This window comes from Harpegnathos saltator, unplaced genomic scaffold, assembly GCF_003227715.2.
Source record: "Harpegnathos saltator strain DR-91 unplaced genomic scaffold, Hsal_v8.6 scaffold56, whole genome shotgun sequence".
In the NCBI taxonomy this organism is placed as follows: domain Eukaryota; kingdom Metazoa; phylum Arthropoda; class Insecta; order Hymenoptera; family Formicidae; genus Harpegnathos; species Harpegnathos saltator.
Genome location: NW_020230382.1, coordinates 1,015,223 through 1,038,186, shown reverse-complemented (window position 1 = coordinate 1,038,186; position 22,964 = coordinate 1,015,223). Strand labels below are relative to the sequence as shown.

Genomic DNA, 22,964 nt, shown 5'->3' with positions numbered 1-22,964 from the left:
AGCTTTCGAGGATAAAAGAGGAAGGGAGAGACGAATACAGAAATTAAGATATATCGTTTTTGCTATCATGGAGAATTTCTTTGAAGTATTCTGTTTTGAAATGTTTTCCCTGGAAATATTCCAATTGTCTAAATTATATGTAATAACCGCAACAACCGGTGGCAGGACGTCGTCTCTTGATACCAACTTGATCGCAGGACATGTTGATTTCTCTTGGAGATGAAACCCGATTTTTCGAAAATAATTTCGCGCAGAGAAACGTGCCATTTACGGTCCGGAATAGGTGATCGGCGGGGGTGTTGGCGTGTTATTTTTTTAACTTACATTTTCGGTTAGTCTGTCTTGCTGTCTCGGTTCAATGACCGAATGACGACTTGACGTATGACCGAAAGTGTGAAATCAGCGGAGATTGATCGCGAAAGACACGAAGGCATCTAATTATCATGCTGCAGAATGATTCTTCGATTGGCATGATAGCAAGATAAATATAACATTTCGCAGCATTAAATAGCAATTTATGAATTGTATCATTCGCGTAATAAATTAAATTTATTGAAATATTATTGGGAAAACGTTTGTATTACTCAAACAATTGCGTGATCGTAGATCAACAGAATTGATTGATTGATTGAATTATAAATGTTTTCACTCAACAGGCAAGAAATTCAGATGAATTTCTTATATTGAAACCTGTTCTGGTTGTTTTTAATAATGTGTAATTTAATATCCAGCTAAATAATAATCTTTCATTTTTTTCTAAATATAGTCTTTTTTTATAACTTCAAATTGGCACTAGTAATAGTGAATATTAATAAATATATTAATATTTATTGAAAGAACTTTTACCCTAAATCCACTAAGAAAAATAATGGACGTTGTTCGTGTTCTTTAATTTAAAATAGGATATCGAGGCGTTTTAAAATATATAGCGTTACGGAAAACTCACCGTCATAGCGCTGTCAGACTTCTCTCTGGTCATAGCCTACCTGGCACCATCTAGCGGTGGTGATGAAAACTTCCCAATATTACTCAAAGACGAATCATCATATGATCTTTTATTTTTCCGTAGTGAGATACACTGACAATGAAATCTATTGATATCTATTTAAAACCTATCAACATAGGGATCAACTAATTTAAAAGCACCAAAACATAAGCTAGCTTCTTTAAGGAAAACTATATCAAACATTGATTCATCAGTCAAACATCTCACATTCTCAGACAGTGTGAATTGTGTGGAGCAACAAAGGATACGGCTATGACAATTCACAATTTGTATATCTTTTCGAAAACTGGTACATTACTATATTATGCAGAATGGAACAGATTGAATAAATCGGGAATAACCAAAGAAGAGGTGTGTAGTAGATTCATCAAGATGTCAATTACACAGAAACTAACCTGAAATTTGTGATAACAATGTCGTTATGAAGATATCGTTTTATCTCTTATTGTAACAGTTTTATGAAAAATACACAAATAAGATTTATAAATAAATGATCGTATGATATATGATCAGATATTTAATAAAATAATGTTACATGTAATTTAAAGTTATTGTGTAATTGAATACTTGTGTGACACTGTTATGTGTATCAAACTTGACAGACCTTTAGTTTATAATTATTTGAAATATATTTGCTATAACTTAGGAAGCAAAGTTAATGTATGGAATGTTGTTTTCCATAAAATCATTTGTAAGTAAAATCTCGCCATTGGACCCCAAGGAAGGATTTTTGTATTTCAAGACTAGTAAATACACACTTCATTACTTTGAAACGCCATCAGGACTTAAGTTTGTCTTAAATACCGACAATGCAAGTCAGAATGCTAGAGAATTGTTGCAGCAATTGCACAGAGAAGTAAGATTTTTTATACCTTTGTTTTTATATCGGATGTACAGATAAACTAGTACATATATGTATATATATATATATATAACTATACATTTTTCACTTTAGGTATATTTGGAATATGTAGTAAAAAATCCACTCTGCCAATTAAATGAACCTATACAAAGTGAATTGTTCAAAATAAAAGTGGATGAATTATTTAAAAAATCACCCTTATTTCTAAGTCGATCGTTATAGATTGTAAAAAATATAAGACACTTTGATATATAGAGATGAGTTGATTTTCCTTGTTTATTTGAATAATAAATATTATTTATATTATATGTTACTAAATGGGAGTATTTTTCTTATTACCGTAAAACAATTATTCATAAATCTAAAGTTACAGTAGAATCAATTATTAAATCTTAAATTTGATATTTCTTTAATATGGTAGTTTTTAATAATGTTTTAAATGTTTCATTTCTAGTCTGGTATAGTAGTTTATTTTGCTTCCCAGAGAAATATATACATTTATTACATTGGCATGTAAAATGATAACAGTGCATTATTTAAAAGATACTTCTGTGCTGTACAATATTTTTAATGACAGGCAAGTACAGGCAAAGTAAAATATGTAACCTTACATATCATTTGTGAATGCCAGCACTATATAATCACATTAAGTAATAATTCTAAATAATATTTCCATTTCCTGTATGTTAAAGGTTGTGTAATTAGTGTTTGAAAAGTTATGTATTTCTCTCATTCACACATCTCAACATACACACACAACACACAAAATGTGTTTCTTAAGCAATGTTATTATTCTTATTATAATTGTGTAATTTAATAAATTTTATTACACGCTTGAATCTTCAAATGACAATGGTTTTACTATTATTAAAATACATAATGAAAAGATATTTAACTAAAATAAAATTATGATTTACATCAGTATATTTGCAAGAATACAATATGTATTTGAAAAATATTCACACAAAAATGAATATAAAATTCTTTTAAGGACCTGTTAAAATTTTGAACTAGGAATCAAAGTTTTACTATCTAATTATTGATTTTCTATCAATTCTGGCAATATGTTTTACTCCTTCGCTCCTTCACAGTATGAAATAAATTTTATAATCATACTGTTTGATATAATGATGACTGGGGAAACAAAACTTACTTACTCTTTAAGTAAGATTATTTAATCTTCTGAACCTAATAATTTAAACATAATATGCTGAGAATGTATTTACTTTAGTACTTTTTTTATACAGTAAATTTATCAATAATTGCAAATATGTTTTTGGTGTAAATTTCGCTTAAATACAACAACTAGAGTACTACTGTTTGCATATAAAGAGAAAAGGCGGCAGTTTATGTCATAGTTCAAAATTCGGTTTTTCTTGGGTCCACGTATCCAAAGCAACATCTTCTTTTCGTAAGCTATCGACTAAATTATTATTTCGTATATGTAAGAATAAAATGAAAAATAAAATTACTTAAACACTAAATATTTTGCAATTTTAAACTCCATTTTACAGAACCAATATGCATTATATGTCCCCGAATTTGACTTAACATTAAATTAATTTGACTTGGAATTTATCGTAAAAAGTTATAAGATAAAATTACTACTCATTGACTGTAAATGACTATTTCAAAGAATATAAAATTATTTCTTTGAAATCATTTATAACTAACATTTATAACCAATATGCATATAAACTGACAAATGCAGAAATGATATGCAAAAATGTATATAAACTCATTCTTCCACTTATTGAATAAATAAAATATTTTATGTGTGCGCCATGTAAATCGAAAAAAAAAGTATATAAAAACATCAAAGTATCATAAAAGTTACAATCTTTTCCACTTGCAGCATTCTTGTATATATATATATATAACATAACGCGAAAGAATACTTATTGTTTTGAGAAAAATAAAGCTACTTGTCGTATTACATATATTTTCACACAGCAAGGGCAGACACATTTTTTGGGAGATGCTCATATGCATATATTGTTATACATGTACTAGCCGATAGATTAAACATACGATTAAACGCGTTATACTTAAAGACGTAATGAGCAGTATTTGACTTATAAAATGCAACGACAACCCGTGAGATTAACTTTCACTTTAGTAATTCTTTTTCTTAGCTTGTATTGTCCTCCTGTTCGTTACAAACCGAATGTTGACAATCGGAAGATAATATTAATGTAAATGATAGGACTTCCGTTCCGTCTATCATAATAACGAATGTAATTTAATGCATTTCATTATTAATGCTGACGCAAAAAAGAATTTTGTATTTAACTTTCATATTCACTTTCCATAACGATCTGGGGGCCATATGTGGTGTATTTGTATATCTTATGTATATGTATTATGTCTGTATATACATATGTATGTAACTACATACATACATATATATACACACATATATATATATACACACATATATACGCACATACATACTATACATATGCATATAACATATGTATATATATGTACAGAGTATACTCACATATACACGGTCACAGCGCAAATGCACTAGAGTTACTTTTTTTGCGATATTTTTATTTCTTTGTTTCTTGTGTAGCATTTGAACTATGCGTATTATGTATGTATATGTGGATATGTACAATCGTCGTGCTTAACGTGTTAACGCATCGTACATTTATCCGGTATTTAATACATATATACACACTCAACATATGTATATACGCATCTGTACACACATCGTACATCCATGTTCAGTCTTAACCATCTTAGCAACGCAAATTCTCGTCCGCAACGGTAGAACTCTGACCCTCGTCGCAAGAAGTGCAGATTCGATTGCCGGCAGCTTGCGACACGGTCAGCGGCGTCGGCTCCTCTATGACCGACAGTCGTTTCTCGCGATCCGTGGATATCGCTGAAGCGTGAAAAAATACGTTTCTCAAAGTGGCGACGTTGATGCGCTCCCGCGAAGTATCGTCCACGGGGCTCTCGGCGTTCGACTCACCGTTCGGGCTCCTACATAATTACACAATATCGCAATAGTGACACAATTCGTAATGCAATTCGGCTGTGACTTAACAGTTATTCCGCGATTCGTACTTGGACGTCTTTTGAACATCCGTCTCTTGCTCCGGATCTTTATTGCGCTTACGGCCGCCGGTTGAACGATTATTCATCGCGCAGCTTTCCAACTTGCCACCCACTACCCTCTCTTGATCCGCTTCAATTACACTGACGTGATCGTCGAATCGTACTCGTTCCGAGACACCGTCCTCGCCGCCCATAATCCAGCTACCAGAATCGCTGCACTGAGGATCAAACGTAAGCTTACGCCGGGTGCGTTTTGCTAAGCCCGGCGCCATTTCTTCCAACGAGCTCAACGATGTCGCTTGACCAGCAGAGTCCATATGACCGCCGTTGGTGGAGCTAGCTGGTTGCTCTCCCTCCGTACTTCTACCACCGCTGATTGAACTGCTGTCCATCTGCGCGAGAAGAGATAAAAGAAGAAGTAAGATTTATGTTTCGTGTTTCAGCTAAATTTAATATTCGCTCGGCGATAGGACCGACGAGCGGTCCTATTCACTAGACATTTGAGCGAGGGCGAAAGAATAATCACCTTGAAGTTAAGAACGGAACCGGCCAAGGCCCTCGTGGAAGCCGCGCCATCATCTAAGGCGATGGAAGCGTTCACCGATTTTTCCGACAGACTAGTAGCCGCGGACGCGGTCTCGCTGCACAGACTGAAGCGTTGCGTAGACGTAACGTCAGCCTGGACCTCCAATCTGCATGTGCGTACATGCAACGATATAAAAGATATTTCGTGTGACGACGATCGAAGAGAAAAGGAGGGAGGGAGGGAGGGAGAGAGGGAGGGAAGAAAGGTGCATCACACAGGACTTCACCAGTGCGAGATTCGAAAAATACCTTTGACCTCCGGGTAGTACGCTGGAGGCTATACTCCCCGCGAGACTAGTGCCAGCTAGGGCCACGTTGCTGGCGCTTTCGCGATCATTTTCCCGGCCTAATTTCTCCAACTGACTGCCGCTACCCAGCGAGAGCGAGGCCTCTCCTATTGAAGGATTGCCGCCGCGGTGACTCGCGACGTCTATTGACGCTGCATCTGCAACATAACACAGACTTACAATAGGCTTCAGATCACGACGACTGGCGGTGGCAGGATCTGGCAGTTCCAACGCACGCGGGGGAGGGGGAGGGGGAGGGGGAGTGAATGTGATGAATAGGACAGCGCGAGTACACGCGCGAATGGAGGAGCTATCTGATCGGACGGGACATGTATGCGTGATGTACAACGACGGGGCACAATGGGGTGCGTGTGTGCGCGCACTGTGTTTACCTCCGCCGTTGCGCGCGCCCAAGGCGCCCATCAGCTCGTTCTCATCGTCGAACTCGAAGCGCACTCCGGTGCCGTTTCTGGTGACACCGCAGCCGCCGTTTCGGCAAAGTGATACCGGGACCACGCCGTAGACGTAGAACAGCAGTATGGGAACACCGATACCCACGGCTAATCCCGCCAGCACCGGCGACACTAGAACCTGCGGAAGTTTACAACGCAGGTCAATTACAAGCATCCGGCCCACACACCTCGTTAGAGGCTTTCACGTGACGCGTCGTTGGCCGAGTCAGCAAAAAATTATCATCAAAGCACGGCGCCCACGGAGTGATGAGTTATTAAAGAGTTATTAAAGTCTTTAAGGCGGCTCCCCTCCCGCGTTCACGCAATGTAGCTGACACCTGTTAGCGATACACAGGAGTATAAATAGAGATGCTTGGATAGAATCTCGAAGGCCACGCGGCTTCGAGATACGTAAGAATCTACAATTTCACGGCGATGGAAGCTCGTCACCTAGCGCGAGCTAGGTTCCTATTGTTAGCGATAACGGATAATAATAATCAATCTAAATTCTCGCATCTGCCGTGTAATGTTCATGCATCAACATCGTGACGTGATGAAGAATTTTATCTGCAAGGGCAGATCGACACTTTTGAATTGGCTCTGTCTCGATTCGAAGGCTCTCGACTGGTCTCTTCGCCTCGCGGCGACACCTCAATCGATATCGCATAATTCCCAACATAGTATTCTTACCGTGTCTTTCATGTTACTGACTAATCTTATCTGCGAGTAACAATCTTATCCGCGAATTGAAAACTTCGTTGTCCCGATAAGGCGGTCCACCCTCGCGACGACGCTGAAACTTCCATGGAATAAAAAAGTATTCCAAAGTCACATCGCCCATCATATCAAGGGGACGTGCGCGACTTGTCTGAAATTTATAATCGAGAGGCAGATGCAACATCTCTGGATATCGCCCTGCTCGCGCGCAGCTAGACACTTCACTGGACACTTCGCCGCGCATACGCGGGAAAACCCGGCCAAGATCGAACACCGCCGCGGATAGAGAATGCATATCGTGTGGGAGGAGAGATCCGGGAGGCGCGGAAGGAAGGATATTGATCGCCAATGGGTACGCGCGCACGCTCTGATATCTCTCGGTGTTCCACCCTGCAGCAACGTGGAAAGATCAAATCCCTCGCAAGCGTGCGCAGTCACTTCAGTAGCGTATACGCACCGTTCGCCGTAACGAAGATATCGATATGACCTTCACACACGGCGGAGGAACGGGGTGGGGGCGGGGGGGACTTGGAGGGGCGCATGATACGAAAGAGCAATCTCTAGAAATCTACCTCTCCCGCGTGTATAAAAGTTCAGGACGCGCGCTGAACGTGGCGGCGTTCGATATGATTCAGATGTCATTAGCGCATCCAACGAGAAAGTTGCGGGAGAAAGTTACCGGAGGACCCGGGGAAGCGCTCTACGTCGTGTACGAGCGCGAATCTGCCGAGGTCGCTCGTATGCTTTCGCATGCGCGCATCAAGGTCTCGATCTCTTCGAGGTATCCCCGCGACCGAGTCGAGCCGCAACAAGCCGTTGCGTCGTCGGTCAGTGTCACTCGTGCGCGATTCGAGGATCCACGGGGGCGCGTGGATGCAGCCGAGGAGGAAGCGAGGAGGTCGGTGCGCGCCGTAGGGCGTGTCGTAGGACGATTGAAGGGTAGCAGCCGCTCCTTTCATGCCAGGGTTGCAGCATATAGAGCAACTTCTTGATTTTTGTTGTTCAAAACGGGCCGCGCATGTGCGAGGCCGAAGGAAGTCGGAAAGGGTCGGAAAGATGGTAGAGAGCAAGATGATATCTCTCTCTCTCTCTCTCTCTCTCTCTCTCTCTCTCCCCCTCTCTCTCTCTCCTTACCATTGTTAAAGGTTTGTATTATGCTTCATCAGGTTCTAATTGTGCTAAATGTGCACACCGAGTCGAGTCGGAAAGAGAAGAGGGAAAAGGAAGCGACGGAAAGCAACATTCGGGGAGTCCTGCATCGTAGGAGGTCCTGTATCTTGCGCATGCGCGAGTACCTTTACACTGCTGAGTAAGAGAATACCCGGCAGGCCGGCGTAATAAGCTTATGATACATGAAGCCTCGTCTCCCTAAAGCGCGGATCTCTCACGGGGAAACTCTGGAGTGCTACAACTTTACACGTTGAAGCTATTGTTGCCGATCGCCGCACCTTCGTCCACTGTCCACGTCGGTTAAAAAGAGAGAAGCTGACTTCGCTATCACCTTTACCTGTTTCCCCGCGCAACTCTTTTATCTCGCGCGCATGCGCGCCCCGTTTTGACAGACACCAGCATGAAAGGTGCCGACAAGGAATTGCGTTAGTGTGCGCGCACTGTGTTGGGGCATCGATCTACGAGGTCTCTCACATAACGCAGGTTCGGCGACGGCGACGGACGTGGAACCGGGAAAAGGCAGCGGCACGTAACGAGGGTTTCATTATCAGCTACGGTGATTTCACGCTAGCGAGCGCGAACCGGCGCGCATATGCGTGTGCGAGAGTGATCGGATAGGCGTGTCGTACCGGCTGCAACGTCTCGGCATCCGTCACTTGTTTAACAGCGGCCACACCAGCAGTCACACCAGTGCCGTGTTAACGCTGGCCTGTGCGTTTCAGCGGACATCGAGCGTCGTCGAAATTGACCGTTAGCGGAGAAGAAGTAGAAGTAGAAGAAGAAAAAGAGAAGGGAAGAGAGAGAGAGAGAGAGAGAGAGAGAGAGAGAAAAAGAGAGAGACCAGCTGAGGAGGAGTCATGTCCGATTTGGACGACGAGACCGACACTTCGTGCGGGGAGGAGCAGGTCATTTCGGACTGGGAAGTCCGAGAGGAGTGGCTCGAGAGCTTGTTCACCAAGTATCATGGGGAGAAGGTCAGTCTAGTTGAGCCGCGAGTAACACGTACGCCTGCGTTTAATCCGCGCTAATTCCAACGACCTCGCCGCGACAATTTGTTTAGGTCAGGATCCTACGGTTCGAAGCGAAACCCGAGTGCACCAGCGAAGGTGCACTGAGCTCCATCACTAGCGTTTGCGTTAAATACTGGCTGAATGCTTGTCAAAATAAGTACCTGAGGCCGATTATCATAAAACAGCTACCTAAGGATCCGTTCAGCCGTTTCTTCGTCACCGAGGGCCAGTTCGATCTCCGAGAGATCAAATTTTACACGCAGGTAAGAGACGAAGAGAGTAATCCCGGGGCTTTCCTTCGAAAGCGAATGTTAATCTCCCCCATCTGCTTGTCTCTTTTAGGTAATGCCGGATTTAAAGAGTTTTAAGGAGAGACAGATTCCCAAGATGAGCAGCTTCGAGACAGACATCAAATTGTCGGTCCCGATATGCTTTGACGCTCATTATATTCCCGCAGGCGGGACCGACGACAGCCCGGTGCCGCCGGAATCGATACTAGTGTTGGATGACGTGCGTGATGGTCGCAAGAGCGTCAAATTTTCAGAAGGACTGACCCGCGTTCAAACGCAGGCCGCGCTAGACGCCATCGCCTGTTTCCATGCTCACTCGTTGGCGATGAAAGTCGTGGACGGGCAGTCTCTACCGGAGCGTTATCCGTTTCTCTTTCAAACAGGAAAGGCGACCGACTCGTATCAACAATTGGTGGAGCGCGGCTTACCACAGCTGGTGCATTTTCTAGAGAGCAGGCCGGGTCTGGACGCGATCCTTGAGATCCTGTTGACTCTACGACCCCGTACCAAAGATATAATCTCGTCTCTACTGGCCCCAGACGGCCCGATGGCGCTGATTACTCACACCGACTTCTGGAGTAACAACCTGATCTTCACTCACGATCAGGTGAACCCGTACTGTTATATCGTCGATTGGCAAATGGTCACTTACAGTCGACCGACGAATGACGTGGCGCTGCTGATACTGAGCTCAGTGCCGACCGAGACGCGTCGCAAGTACATTGACCTGTTTCTGGACATGTACTGGAGCAAACTCAACTTCACGTGCTCGTGTCTCGGCGTGGATATTCAGAAAGACTTGGAATATACTCGAGAAGACTTCAACAAGGACTACAGAAGATCTCAGTTGCTGGCGCTTTTACTTTGTATCGGTTCCGTGGACGTTGCGCTCGGTGATCCCCGCACTGAGCAACGACTGCTCGACGTTCTCGAAGATCTGTACAAAGACGGCGTGCTGACGGACGAAGCTATCGTCACGACGAACGAGGCGGATTCTTAATCAACGCTGCCACCGTCGATTCACCGAACGCAGCGCCGAACTAACGTTTCTATCCCGGGCTGTGACTCGAAGCGAGGATGATCATACGAAGCGATAAACACTTTGATAGCCCATCCGTAGCTTAAAGACGCGATCTTGGTGTTCCCGATCGAACGGAGATTCAAGCTAGAGCAACGACGCGAACAACACGAGCGCTGAAGGAGGGTAGTTGCGAAAATGTTTGCCGGCGGCAAACGCCGGAAGAATATAGTGGACGTTAGAAACTTGTGTTATACTCGGTCTCTTCACTACGTGACGAAATACTATAGACGAGCGAGGGGAAATCGATCGAAGTCAGTATGCTTAAACACGACACGATAGATGTCTCGGTTATACATTAGTGTAAGCTTTGACATCCTGTTGGATATTACTCCTTAAAAGCTAGAGCGACACACACTTTAATGACTAACTCGTGCAAGAATCACCTTGCCAATGCGATGAAAGTCTCAAAAGTAAGGTAGGATACAATCGGAAGCACGTTTTTTCTAAGTGGTGTTACGCAATAAAGAGATTGACTTTATATCAACAGACGTTGATTTTTTTAATGTGATTCTTCGATTCGGTTCTTGCGCTCAAAAAAAAAAACAAAAAGTTGATGAACGATCTTTAAACGTGCGCTGTGCCAAGTCATGAAAGATCTAGGCAGGTAGTTGTGTGATGCGACTGCTAGGATGGAGTCAGCTGAACATACGCGATTAATGTCAGCACATGCATCGAAATTTCAAATATCTTCGAGATGCAACGCGAGATGCGTGAAACATGCGAAACAATTACAATATGTTCCATCTGCCCGAATACGTCCCGTGATCAATTTTCTTCCGACAATTATTCCAGCGAACGCGCTGTTTTGTTAACGCTATATATACAAATATTGTATTATCCATGTTCTTTGTATAAACTATATATATAAAATATACTTCGATGTTATCACGAATAGTAAAGCAAGTTCTTGCTGCAGCTCTACCGCATACATTCTAATCGTCTAATTTTGTTCTTTTAATCACAGACGAAATTTGCGTTCTGAACTATTCGTATCTTTACTAAGATTCTCCCGTGAGAAAGAGAGAACTTGACACTTTTTAATAATGAAATATTCGTAACGATAAGCGATGCTCATTAAATGTGAAAAAGTGTAACATCAGAACATACTCGTATATCTCGCAAACATTAAAATGTTGAAACTTCATGCTAATAAAAAACAATGAACTCACCGATGCAGTAACACCGCCCAGAATGAAAGCGTTCCTCTTGTGCTTGTTAGCCTTTTCGTATCTCGTGTATAATTTCTGTCCTACCCACACAGGTATACCTTAAACATGAAATATATAATGTCTGTAGTGACACCTATTTCTATCACTCCGAAATACTGTGATTTATATCTCTACGTCATCTCGCAATGTGTGTATTCGTTTCAAGATATTAATACCAACCTATAATCATAGCAGGAAATGCTATACCAGCGACGAGACCGATTCCAACTGGAGCTCCTATGAGAGTTCCAAGTTGCCACAGAATCTTCTTCTTCCTGGACCACGGCTTTTTACCCCAAAAAGTGCAGCCAGAAGGACTGAAGATAGAAAGACTTTCAAACTTCATGCTCGTTTACGTCAAACGTGTTCTATACGGTTACGACTTTATTCGCAAAACAATTGGACGTACCTTAGATAATGAAGATCACTGATTTCCTTCATACAGAGCCAACAAAATTCTGCGCCACAAACCGCACACGTCATATGATTGCAACTCCCGTCGTCCATTTTGACAATCAGAACTTGGCATCTCGGGCATGGCTTTATGTCGTCTCCTGAACATGTCATAAATTACAACTCTATAAATGCAACTTGACATTAATCGATCAAATGAATACCACTCCATAAGAATGCGATTCTAACTTACTGTGCTGTGAATCGGTTTGACTAAAACTCAAAGAAGAGCTACGTTCGTAGTACTGAGAACGTTGCGCTCGAGCAGCGTCGCACGTTTGATTGGGATGCCACTGTGCTTTACAGTGATAACAAAAATACGAGTCACAACCTGGCCGTTCGCAACGTAATTTCGGACACGAAGCACAGCCACTAGCAATTACAGCGAAACTGCAGTCAGGAGCAGGACACCATCTCGCGTCGGGCTCTACGGCGAGCACTCTTCGAACCATAAAGTCTTCGTACTTCTCCAACTGAGTTTGGTCGTTCAAGATCATTCGAATATCTGCACATGCAAGAAAGATGATAAGGAGTCGTGAGAAACAAGAAGCCGTAAATTTCATTTAAACGTAAGATTTATACATAACGCTAGAATGTGTGCGCTCACCATTTGGATGTAATAGTTCATTACACTCGGGGCAAGCTATATTGACCCTGGATTCGGAGATTTCCACCTTGAGATACTGCTGAAAGCAATCATAGCAATTGCGATGATGGCAAGACTGGATAACGGGAAAGAATTCTGCCGGCAAGTCGGCTAAACACAATGGACACTCCATCGGTCCATCGTTACTCTGAAACAGCAGATGTACATATGCATAAACGTGCTTATTAATGATGACTCATTATCAGGCTAGGTAAATATAGGCTAGGTAATATGTTTGAGTTTTTGCAGTATCTTCTCCGACATAATCATTACGTTGTTATTATCTCGCGCGACAGATACCTTTCCCGCAGAGAACAGTCCGGAGCCTTTGCTGGAAGCACGCTGTAGATCTATGTTATGAAATTGGAAATGGCTCGAACCGTTGCTCACTCTGGCCTCTCCTTTCTCAACATCCGCCACTCTTCCACTTGCTTGATCTTTAGTTGTGGAAATATTTCCTATATTGGAAAGAAACATCACAGTCATTCTTGCTCGAGTTATTCTTGCATTTCGATCAAACTTTAAAGTTACCTTTCGCATTCCTGTTGCTTGAACTGGGCGTTCTTACGATACGCCGGCCGATAAGCGGACTGGAATATAATAATCTGCGTAATGAAAATCGAGGAAATATCCTCCGTGGACGAGGTGTCGCGCCATTGCAACCTCCTGCGCCATTGTCATTTTCTTTGAACATCCTGAGAGACACTGTGAAATATTACGCACTGCTACAGAATCATATTCCTCGTCGCTTGAGCTCGCAATGATTCTGCAATCAAATCAAACAATTATAAGCATACTAAAAACTTGGAGACTATCAACACGCAATATACGCACGATTTATCCATAAAATCTATATAAAAAATTTCATACTCGTAACACACATCATCAAATCAATCATTTGCTGATGCATGTTGTTAAATTTTGTAAAAAAGAAAAAGAATCACATATAAATGATTAAATTTATGTAAGAAAGTTCACAAATGTAAAGCTATTGATTGGGATTTTCTTTAACTACTTCATCAGTCGGTACTTTCTACCGCTTTACATAAATACGTTATATAAGCTTGAAATTCAAGTTATACGACGCGTGATATGTGCATGAAATTTTATCGATTGCATGAATTATCGATTAAAAATAAAGCTGACGAACATTTGGAATTACACGCATAACAGCGGTAATAATAATAATCCATTCATTATTCTTCGTCTGCTGTCATTCACAATGACTCATTACGGAGGTAATTAAAACCTGACGAGCGGGGCGGTATTCCATTTTTCCTCGAGAGAGACATCGAAGACATCTTTCCGTTCAAATCGTATTATATTTAATAAACATATGAAAGTGTTACACAGAAGTAAAGCCGATCTGACAGGCGAGCCTTGAGCAGAAAATCATGTGCATATATATTTGGACATATTACGTCGCCTGAAGATACTTTCACTAAGAAGAATTCTCCGAGAAATGCTAATACAGCATTCGCAGACGAGAACGTATAGACAAACATCGTATGTTTGATATAAAAATACTCAGCATCGCGCACGTGGCGAGAATAATCCGTCTCGCAGGCGCGATTTGAAACAAATACTTTTAGAGAAACGACGGCGGTTTTATTTTCGTCGCGACATCAACGTAAACGGTTCGTCATTCTTTGTCGGTTTGGCATTTTTCAGAACCGTTTCTTTTGCCAAAACGATTCGCTGCTTTCCCTGAGAAAGGAATAATACAGGCTACGATGGTCATTGGCGATTTCACCGTGTCTGCAGGACGCATGAATAATCAGATGTGTTGCAATTCTTGAAGTCATGTAACATGTGCGAATTTCGACACGCTCGATTCGCGACACAGAGAGAAAAAGAGGAAGAGGGAAAGAGATCATATCTCTTCACGACAGACAGTACATATTTACAACAAATATATCTGCTCTTTATCTGCCAGTGAAAATGTAAGACACATGGTATATATTGTTCCATGCTGAACATATTATTTAATATTGCTATTGCATTACATTGACTGTAAATGATGATTACTGCCAGAATTGAACACCTATTGGGAAAAAATCTATGTACAAACATAACTAAAAAATCCAATCTCTTGTTGTCTGTTCACAACTCGTAATCAAATTCGCAGCAAATATACAGCCTTTGCAATCAAACAACCACTTGCTTCTAGATTCTTTATAGGAAAAATGATTCCAAAGAGCAACGCTGATTTTATTCCCTTACTTTTTGATGTCTTTTGTATCATAAATAAGTTGGTATTAACATGTCAACCACTATCAGTGACCACTGTCTGACTTCTCAGTAGAAAATTGTTATAAGAATCCTCCAATATGATAAATCACCACTTGTGATAATTTAATTTAATCACATCACACACTATTCTATGCCTATGTGCTCATGATAATAAAAATTTCACTGCAGCATGGATGATAAGATATACAAAATGCAGTGAATAATCCATATGTTAATCCACAAATCATCATTCTTCAAATTGTGAGATCAAACTAATGTAGCGCATAATTCTCCAATGTCCGTTTCTATCAACATCAATTTAACCTACTTTTAAGTTTAAATTCTCTTCAGATAGAGATTTAAACTTGAGTTAAGGTTTAATTGATATTAAAAAGCATATGATTCATTATGACCATTTTCACCAGATTAATAACATCAAATACTGATCTACAAAAACTTGTTGCACTTTTCACTACAAAGAAAATTAGGATCATTCACAACACGACCATGACAAAATAAAATACAACTCGGATTGTTTGCTGATATTTCTATTTCGCATTTATAACTTAAACGTGGCATCGTCCGCCGCGGGAGAGCGAGCGACCTCCCGCCAGATGCAACAGCGGCGGCCGTCCAGCCTGGTTATAGCTCTGGAGATCTTATCCTCGCACCAGGAATCGGACAGATCTTATCATTGATACATACTGCGTTCAAATGTATATACGTGCAACCGACAGACACAATAAGGGCAGAGAGGGACTCGGCGTCGGGTGCGTTTCGTGCCGTGCCCGCAGTGAGACTTGGTCTGTAAACAGCCGAGGAAGGTGCACAGCACGTAGTCGACACACGTAGAGCAATGCGTCGGAAAGCTTCTCTTTACAGCGTAGACGACGGAAAATAGAACAGGAGACGCATGCGAGCACTCTGCTGGGATCGCGGGAGCGCGAGAATATTACGAGCGGTAAGTCCGCACGAGCACTGCCGTTGTAACGCGTGTCGATAACTAACACTCGCGGAGATGCAAACGAGTCGCGAGACGTGACTCGATCTCCCACGACGGACAACGCGGTCGATGCGAAGACTCGGTCCTACCTTTGCCGTACTGACGGGCATAGCCACTGGCCCACCACCGAATTGGTACAACGATCCGTATCGTAGCCCGTTACGAATGCCCTGATTGGAGCAAGATTGGCCGAATAATCACGCAATTTGTTGGTTAAGGATGTTCACTTGACACAACAGCTGACTGCTTCCGCTTACGATGTTATTACGGGAAAACCCTGAGACTGCCGTGGCACATTTGATGTCGTGTAACACTGCAAACGTGAAGTCATCCGGAGACTCTTGGCAAATGGTTTCGCTGCGCGAATATTCAGCAGCGAGATATCGAATGCAAAAATTGCTCACTTCAGACGCGTTGTAATACACGAATGCTGAATGTACCGAGATGTACAGAGCGTCACCATGCGGTAACAGTCGACATTACGGCCTGTGAAATTTGAAATGGCGCGAGTAACGTGAATTGTTCGATCGAATACGGGAATCGCCAAGAAATTGCAATTTCCAACATAGGTACGTATGGGACTTTGATTACGCATAAAAAGATCTTATTATAAATAGTATAATCATTTATTATTAAATAAATACAAAAGTTGCCGTATCGTACATTCACGGTGTCTCAAAATCTGGCTAAACATCGCGAATGGTCAATTTATATAAAACATGGCACGTATTGAGATTAGCGTTTATCACAAATTATCATGTAGAAATTTGCTTTGCTATAATAGCTAGAAGGAAGGATCGGTATGTCTTCAATATATATACATCACAAGGACAAGCCATTTCTAGTATTACCAACAATTCTAATATTACCATTAGTATGAATAAGACTTGTTTCCTGATTGAGATAGCTCGTGCAGCGTACGTTATACATTTTAATTTCAATATTATATCACGAGCAGAAAATTATATAGTAATAGGCACGTGGAATATATTACTTAAAAATATCGCCTGGGGACAACCTTGGCATAATTTGCAGATTTATTTTTAAAATTCATGCGTATATTACCATATATCTAGAAAATCGTAATTTTTTTTATAAAAGATACAGAAAATATTAATCAATTAATAAAATGTACATATTTATCACAATAACAATATGCAAGCATGATTTTTATATATTGTTTTCCAAAAGTTGACTTACTGTTAATGATAATAATATACACAGTATGACATGCAAAAAGTAACTTAGTGTGTATTAAGATAAAACAAGATTTTTTATATATGATTTTTTATATGTTGAATACATTACATATGTTGATTGAGTTAATATATAGCGCTAGACATTACATCACAAATTTAAAATAGGTTTTGCACCATTACCTTTGTTATAAAAATATATTTAACATAAAATAATTAATAAATATAAAATTTAACATTACCCATTATGTAAAATTATATAATTATTCACATCTACTATTTATATCTTTGCCAATTGCTTCAGCAACAGAAGAGAAACCATTAATTTCAAGTATTTTACACAATTCACTTTTGATTTTACCAACTATCGGTGGTCCATTGTAAATATATGATGTGTAAAGTTGTACTAAGGAAGCACCAGCTTTTATTTTCTTATAGGCATCAGCACCAGAAAAAACTCCACCTACACCAATAATTGGGATACTACCATGCGTCCGTTTATACATGTCAGAAATCATAGCAGTGGAAACATCATTCAAGGGAGCACCACTGAGACCACCAAACTCTTCTTTGTTGGGATTCGTTACATTTGGCCTTGTAATTGTGGTATTACACAAGATTAAACCATCAACTTTGGTTTTGTTATTTAAAATAACATCAGCCACATCTTGCCGTTCAGAATCTGACAAGTCAGGAGACAACTTCAACAACAACGGTTGTTCACTACCAACCAATTTCCTTGCAATGTTTATTCTGGTTAGTAGGTCTGTTAAATTTTTCCTGTTTTGTAAGGATGCTGTTTCCGAAATATTAGGGCATGACACATTAATCACAAAATAATCTGCTACATCCATAAATTTCTTTATGCCCTCAATATAATCTTGAACAGCATCTTTTGCTTCTTTATTCTTTCCTAAATTTACTCCTAGAACGCCATTAAAATGTTTATTCTCTTTCAGTTTCTTCAGGCGTTTCCATACAATATCGTAACCATCGCTGTTAAATCCATATCTATTTACAACTGCACAATCTTCTGGTAACCTGAAGATTCTAGGTTTTGGGTTACCAGGTTGAGGCTTTAGTGTCACAGATCCTGCAACATATAAGATATTCTACTGTGGGCGAAATGGTCTTAAGGTACAGCACTTACATTTATCTGTTGTATAAATTGTATACCTATCTCAACAAAGCCAAAACCAATTTTGTGCAATCCTTCCACTGCTTCTCCTTGCTTATCAAATCCTGCAGCCATACCAATTGGATTTTTAAATTGCAGGTTCCATATATTTGTATGTAGCAAATTGGAATCTTTCATCTTTTGCTGTGGTACAAGGCCCCATTTTAGGACAGTCACCGCCAAATTGTGGGCAATTTCTGGATCTACCAGCTGAACCAAAGGTATGATTATATCTCTATAAAATTTTTCATTGCCCTGGAAAATTGAAATGCCACTAAACAAAGCAATAGTACTGCCTGTTACGGTTAGAAACGATTTAAACTTCGCCTTATTGCTCAATCGTTGCGCCATTTTGACGGTAGCTTATTCAATTTTGTACGAATTATCTCGTTATTAATATGTAAATACATGCAAATTAACATATATACTTCAACATCATATCGTAACGTTTGTAACAAAATGCAAAAGACATATGCTTGGAACAAGTTAGGTTAGTTCAGGTCACGTGTACTCTTACCGACATTGGAAAAAAAAACATAATAGTTCTTTTTTTATTTAAGTCGCGATCACAAAAAAATGTATGTGACTCTCGCATACTCGAATGTGCTCAATGGAGCCACTTAAGAAAAACATTAATACAAAACACTATCAGATTAAAATGAGCATAACACGCTACGTCTGTGTGCTAAAACCTATAGCTGTGCCACGTGCGCACCGACTTTCAAGGTCTGCTCTTTTTCGAAGAAATCTGAACTAGGATAGTAAATTAGAGTGAGAGAAAATATATCTATTTCACTGTAACTTGTTGCATTATCTAGAAGTTCTTCAAAAAGAATTTAGACCTCCAGCGAAGCGGAAGTTCTCTCATCATAAGAGAACGGCGTTTTCAATCGAAAAAAATATTCAAACGGTATTGATATTGAGTACGTACATACGCAGTATTGCATTTGATTAACAGTGAATAATCAACGAATAATAAAATGAATAATCAATGAATAATAAAGTGGTTACAGAATTTGTATACATATATACACTTAAGAGTATATTATTCATAGGTACAAAATATTAAAATAATTAATATGAAATAATAATTAATATTAAATAATTAATATGAAATTAAGCAATCACCGAACTGCTTAAAAATTTAATTATTTCACTTGACTATACAGATGTAGGATGTTTAATAAAGGCTTTATTGACGGGTAGCAAATATGGTTAATAGGCTTTCTAGAGAAATACTACACACACACACACTCTCTCTCTCTCTCTCTCTCTCTCATCTGTGCCAAGACAAAAACTAAAACTGACTTGGACTGCAATTGCACTTTTATAGCTATATGGTACATTCACACATATACTCTTTACACGCTCATACCACTCGGCAGAAATTAATTGTACCGCATCTGTCTTTTGAAGCGTATTGCACTCGCGCCGACAACTTTATCGTGTTGTCCAACCTCGTGCGGATCATTCTCTGATGTTTCTCGTTTGCCAACATAAACACTTTCCCTCTCTCACACATACAGTCTTGCATATGAAGCCTTGCTATCTTATATCCCTACACAGATATAAGAATTATTTTCTTTTTCTTCCTTCGAGAATCATGATATTGCTTAGATGTGCTTACATTATTTTTCTAATCCTCTCGTCGATTATTCGCGTTCTACATTTCCACCATTACACGTAGCACAGATAGATACGAAAGGGAGGTTTTTATTATACTCATAAAAGTCTCCATGTTCATGACGAGAAATTTACCAGCCATTAATTGAATAGGTTTTTGTGATCGTACGATAACAAATAAGATGTTTCTCATTAGTTTAAATGATAACCAGTACCAATTGCTGCTGAAAATTGCATGTGCTATTTCTTCGATTTGATACTTCATGTAATCTCCCACGCAGCTATAAGCAAACATTTGTGTCAATAGAGTAGTCTGCACCGTTAGAGTTTTAAATATCATGATCATGTCACCCACTTTCAATGCCAGGATAAACTGAAAACCTAAAAATGACACTGCGACTGTATATTATAACGTGTAAAAATCTATAATAACATACTTCAGTGTTATACACCAAGGGTTACTCAACCGATAAATCTTTTGACACAAAATCAGTTAGATATATCAATAAGTAGACGAAACAGGACGATAGAAACTCACCGGTTACACAAATCAGGACACAACTGATGAGCAATTGTACCATTAAAACGAAGCTAATCGTATCTGCCAGGAGCGATGCTTGATACAACAGGTGTTGATGTCTTGTCAATATCTTCGAAAACTCTTCACACGGATTCGAGCCTTTCACACCGAAGTTGACGATCTCGTCTCTCAGAAGTTGCACTTGTCCGCATAAATGTACCGTGATCGCGAGGAAGAAAGAATCACCGCCTTTATGAATAAATGATAAATTGTTTTAAAAAGATCAAACGTCCAGCGCGCACAACGAATACATTGTAATTGGTGTAAACTATATCAATATGCCAACGGCTGAATTCATTACCAATATTGCCAGAGCCCATGATGAATAACATAATACTATGCATCACATATAGTATAATGTGCAAAGTCCCAGAAATGTTCAAAGTCCCTAATGTACATGTTGAGGGAATCGGATATTTCCTTTCGAAACCTACGGCGGAACCGTTTACTGAAACATTCATCAGAGGCAAAGATATGTAGAACACCGAAGCGACATTAGCGATACACACGACACTGTAACAAATCACTCTGCCCATAAATGCGTGCCGTCGCATAACGACGCGCTTCTTCTCATTATCAATCGTGAGATAATCGTTGATGGCGGAGTTGAAATTGCTAATTAGGTTGTCGGCGTATATACGAAACCACGTTATCTTCAATAATGCCAAAAAACCGCAAGTAGAGAGCAAAACAGCGTCAATCTTTGCGTACGGATCGATACAATTGTAATAGACTTCGATGTTGACGACGATCACTACCCAGGCCTGCACAGACAAGAAAGGCAGACTGTGTCAAGGAGGCCTTATTAGACCTGTCCTTATCTCTTATTTTCCACCGTGCTTATGCTATATTAAGCAATCAATTGATCCCGACGAGTTCTCCACTCTACCGGAGTTTACCAAATTTACCATGCTTGGTGCATCGCAACAAGAGACGGAAGGAAAATTTGAACGCGCGGAATGTTCACGAGAGACTATAGTTGAAAACGTACCATACTGGTGACGGCCAGGCTATACCGCAGTAGATCGAACATATTATTTTTCTGCAGGGGCCAGTAGCCTAATGGCATAGATAAGAGTTTGAGGGGAGTCAAAGCGTACGCCACATCGTCATTCCATTCCATTATTGTAGGAACACGATACTTGCACGGTGCTCTCTAATGTCGGTGTGTGATAATATGGATCGATCATCGGCGATCTTCGCTTGCGCGTTCATATCTTATTGAAGTTGTCTCATTTTAATACTTACCAACATGCCGTTATTTCCCGAAATACATCCATTTCATGAAATTGTCGGAAATGGTTTTATTATGAATGAATAGATAGATGGAAAAGTGAAAAAAATGTTAAGATGAGGAAAGGAATTTTATTTTTCTTCTGATGCGTCGCTTTCGAACGCATCTGTCGCGTTCATGTGTGTGATATTGTACATCTTCCATTTTGAGATTTCTTCTTCCGAATAATATGTAGAATATAGTTTGCTAGTGCATCAATTTTTCCTGTGGAACAATATAAATGATTAGCAAGTTTTTCAGGTACATTCCGTATTTTATTATCGTGTAACAACAAATCGTTAACTCGTGAGAAAGAGCTGAATGTGTCTCGACTTTGATTAGCAATTTTATAAAAATCGTATTATAAAATTATATTGTATCGGGTAATATGTATGTAATTATATCAGATAAATGCCTCTTCTATAAATATCTATTTAGCGGAGGGAATTATTTCTCTTATAAATATTAGATATTCATCGGTGCATATTCTGCGATACATCCAAACTTACAAAATTGCTTAGATGTACAATTATTTTCTCAAGCATTTCATCAGTTATCTTCACTCTACATTTCCACCATCACACGTAGCACTGATAGATACGAGAGAGAAGTTTTTATTATACATAAGTATTTATAAAAACATCTCCATGTTTACGACTAGAAATCTGCCAACCACCAGCTGAATAGGTTGCTACGACTGTGTAATGACGAACATGGTGCTCCTCATCAATTTAACCGATAAGAAATATCAATTATTGCCGTAAATAGACTGTCTTATTCCAAGTTAGTTCAAGTCACGTATTTTTTGCTCTCACTGACATTTAAAAAGAGATCATAATAGCTTTTTTTTATTTAAATCATGATCACAAAAAAGTGTATGTGACTCTCCCATACTCAAATGTGCTCAAATGCAGCCACTTAAAAAAAACATTAATACAAAACATTATCGAGTTAAAATGAGCATAACACGCTATGTCTGTGTGCTAAATCTATGTACTATATTCGCATCAATTCTCAGAATCTGGTCTTTTTCGAAGAAGTTCT

General features: G+C 39.8%; 5 protein-coding genes across 9 annotated transcripts; 2 read left to right on the top strand and 3 right to left on the bottom strand.

The window, feature by feature from the left end:
- The first annotated feature begins 1,049 nt into the window (after nt 1-1,049).
- Nucleotides 1,050-2,146, top strand: Bet5 (blocked early in transport 5). Its single transcript, XM_011145432.3, has 3 exons — nt 1,050-1,357; nt 1,653-1,862; nt 1,962-2,146. Exons 1-3 carry the CDS (start codon nt 1,259-1,261, stop codon nt 2,088-2,090), a joined length of 438 nt encoding a protein of 145 aa, XP_011143734.1. The 5' UTR covers nt 1,050-1,258; the 3' UTR covers nt 2,091-2,146.
- A 1,720-nt stretch (nt 2,147-3,866) lies between these two features.
- LOC105185730 (E3 ubiquitin-protein ligase RNF19A) lies at nt 3,867-16,371 on the bottom strand. Of its 3 annotated transcripts, XM_025303632.1 has the most exons (14): nt 16,161-16,371; nt 13,987-14,137; nt 13,368-13,602; nt 13,137-13,294; nt 12,798-12,984; nt 12,384-12,695; nt 12,147-12,291; nt 11,918-12,054; nt 11,699-11,796; nt 6,202-6,400; nt 5,772-5,967; nt 5,464-5,629; nt 4,947-5,329; nt 3,867-4,862 (listed from the first exon to the last, which is right to left on the bottom strand). In XM_025303632.1, the coding sequence occupies exons 3-14, from the start codon at nt 13,528-13,530 to the stop codon at nt 4,616-4,618; spliced, it is 2,391 nt and encodes a 796-aa protein (XP_025159417.1). In that variant the 5' UTR covers nt 13,531-13,602; nt 13,987-14,137; nt 16,161-16,371; the 3' UTR covers nt 3,867-4,615. The 3 variants fall into 3 exon arrangements, with proteins under 3 accessions (XP_025159417.1, XP_011143736.1, XP_011143737.1); XM_011145434.3 differs by lacking the exon at nt 13,987-14,137 and having other exon boundaries at nt 16,161-16,370; XM_011145435.3 differs by lacking the exons at nt 13,987-14,137; nt 16,161-16,371 and adding an exon at nt 15,774-16,146.
- Nucleotides 8,263-11,007, top strand: LOC105185729 (uncharacterized). Its single transcript, XM_011145433.3, has 3 exons — nt 8,263-9,122; nt 9,209-9,421; nt 9,501-11,007. Exons 1-3 carry the CDS (start codon nt 9,006-9,008, stop codon nt 10,446-10,448), a joined length of 1,278 nt encoding a protein of 425 aa, XP_011143735.1. The 5' UTR covers nt 8,263-9,005; the 3' UTR covers nt 10,449-11,007.
- A 1,119-nt stretch (nt 16,372-17,490) lies between the features above and the next one.
- Dhod (dihydroorotate dehydrogenase 2) lies at nt 17,491-19,391 on the bottom strand. Of its 2 annotated transcripts, XM_011145440.3 has the most exons (3): nt 18,962-19,391; nt 18,444-18,699; nt 17,491-18,360 (listed from the first exon to the last, which is right to left on the bottom strand). In XM_011145440.3, the coding sequence occupies exons 1-3, from the start codon at nt 19,037-19,039 to the stop codon at nt 17,531-17,533; spliced, it is 1,164 nt and encodes a 387-aa protein (XP_011143742.2). In that variant the 5' UTR covers nt 19,040-19,391; the 3' UTR covers nt 17,491-17,530. The 2 variants fall into 2 exon arrangements, with proteins under 2 accessions (XP_011143742.2, XP_011143739.1); XM_011145437.3 differs by lacking the exon at nt 18,962-19,391 and having other exon boundaries at nt 18,444-18,955.
- A 184-nt stretch (nt 19,392-19,575) lies between these two features.
- On the bottom strand, nt 19,576-22,286 carry LOC109504069 (odorant receptor 13a-like). Of its 2 annotated transcripts, XM_025303638.1 has the most exons (6): nt 21,896-22,286; nt 21,639-21,803; nt 20,949-21,411; nt 20,606-20,836; nt 20,072-20,448; nt 19,576-20,002 (listed from the first exon to the last, which is right to left on the bottom strand). In XM_025303638.1, exons 1-5 carry the CDS (start codon nt 21,899-21,901, stop codon nt 20,108-20,110), a joined length of 1,206 nt encoding a protein of 401 aa, XP_025159423.1. In that variant the 5' UTR covers nt 21,902-22,286; the 3' UTR covers nt 19,576-20,002; nt 20,072-20,107. The 2 variants fall into 2 exon arrangements, with proteins under 2 accessions (XP_025159423.1, XP_025159422.1); XM_025303637.1 differs by having other exon boundaries at nt 19,576-20,448.
- Nucleotides 22,287-22,964: the final 678 nt, after the last annotated feature.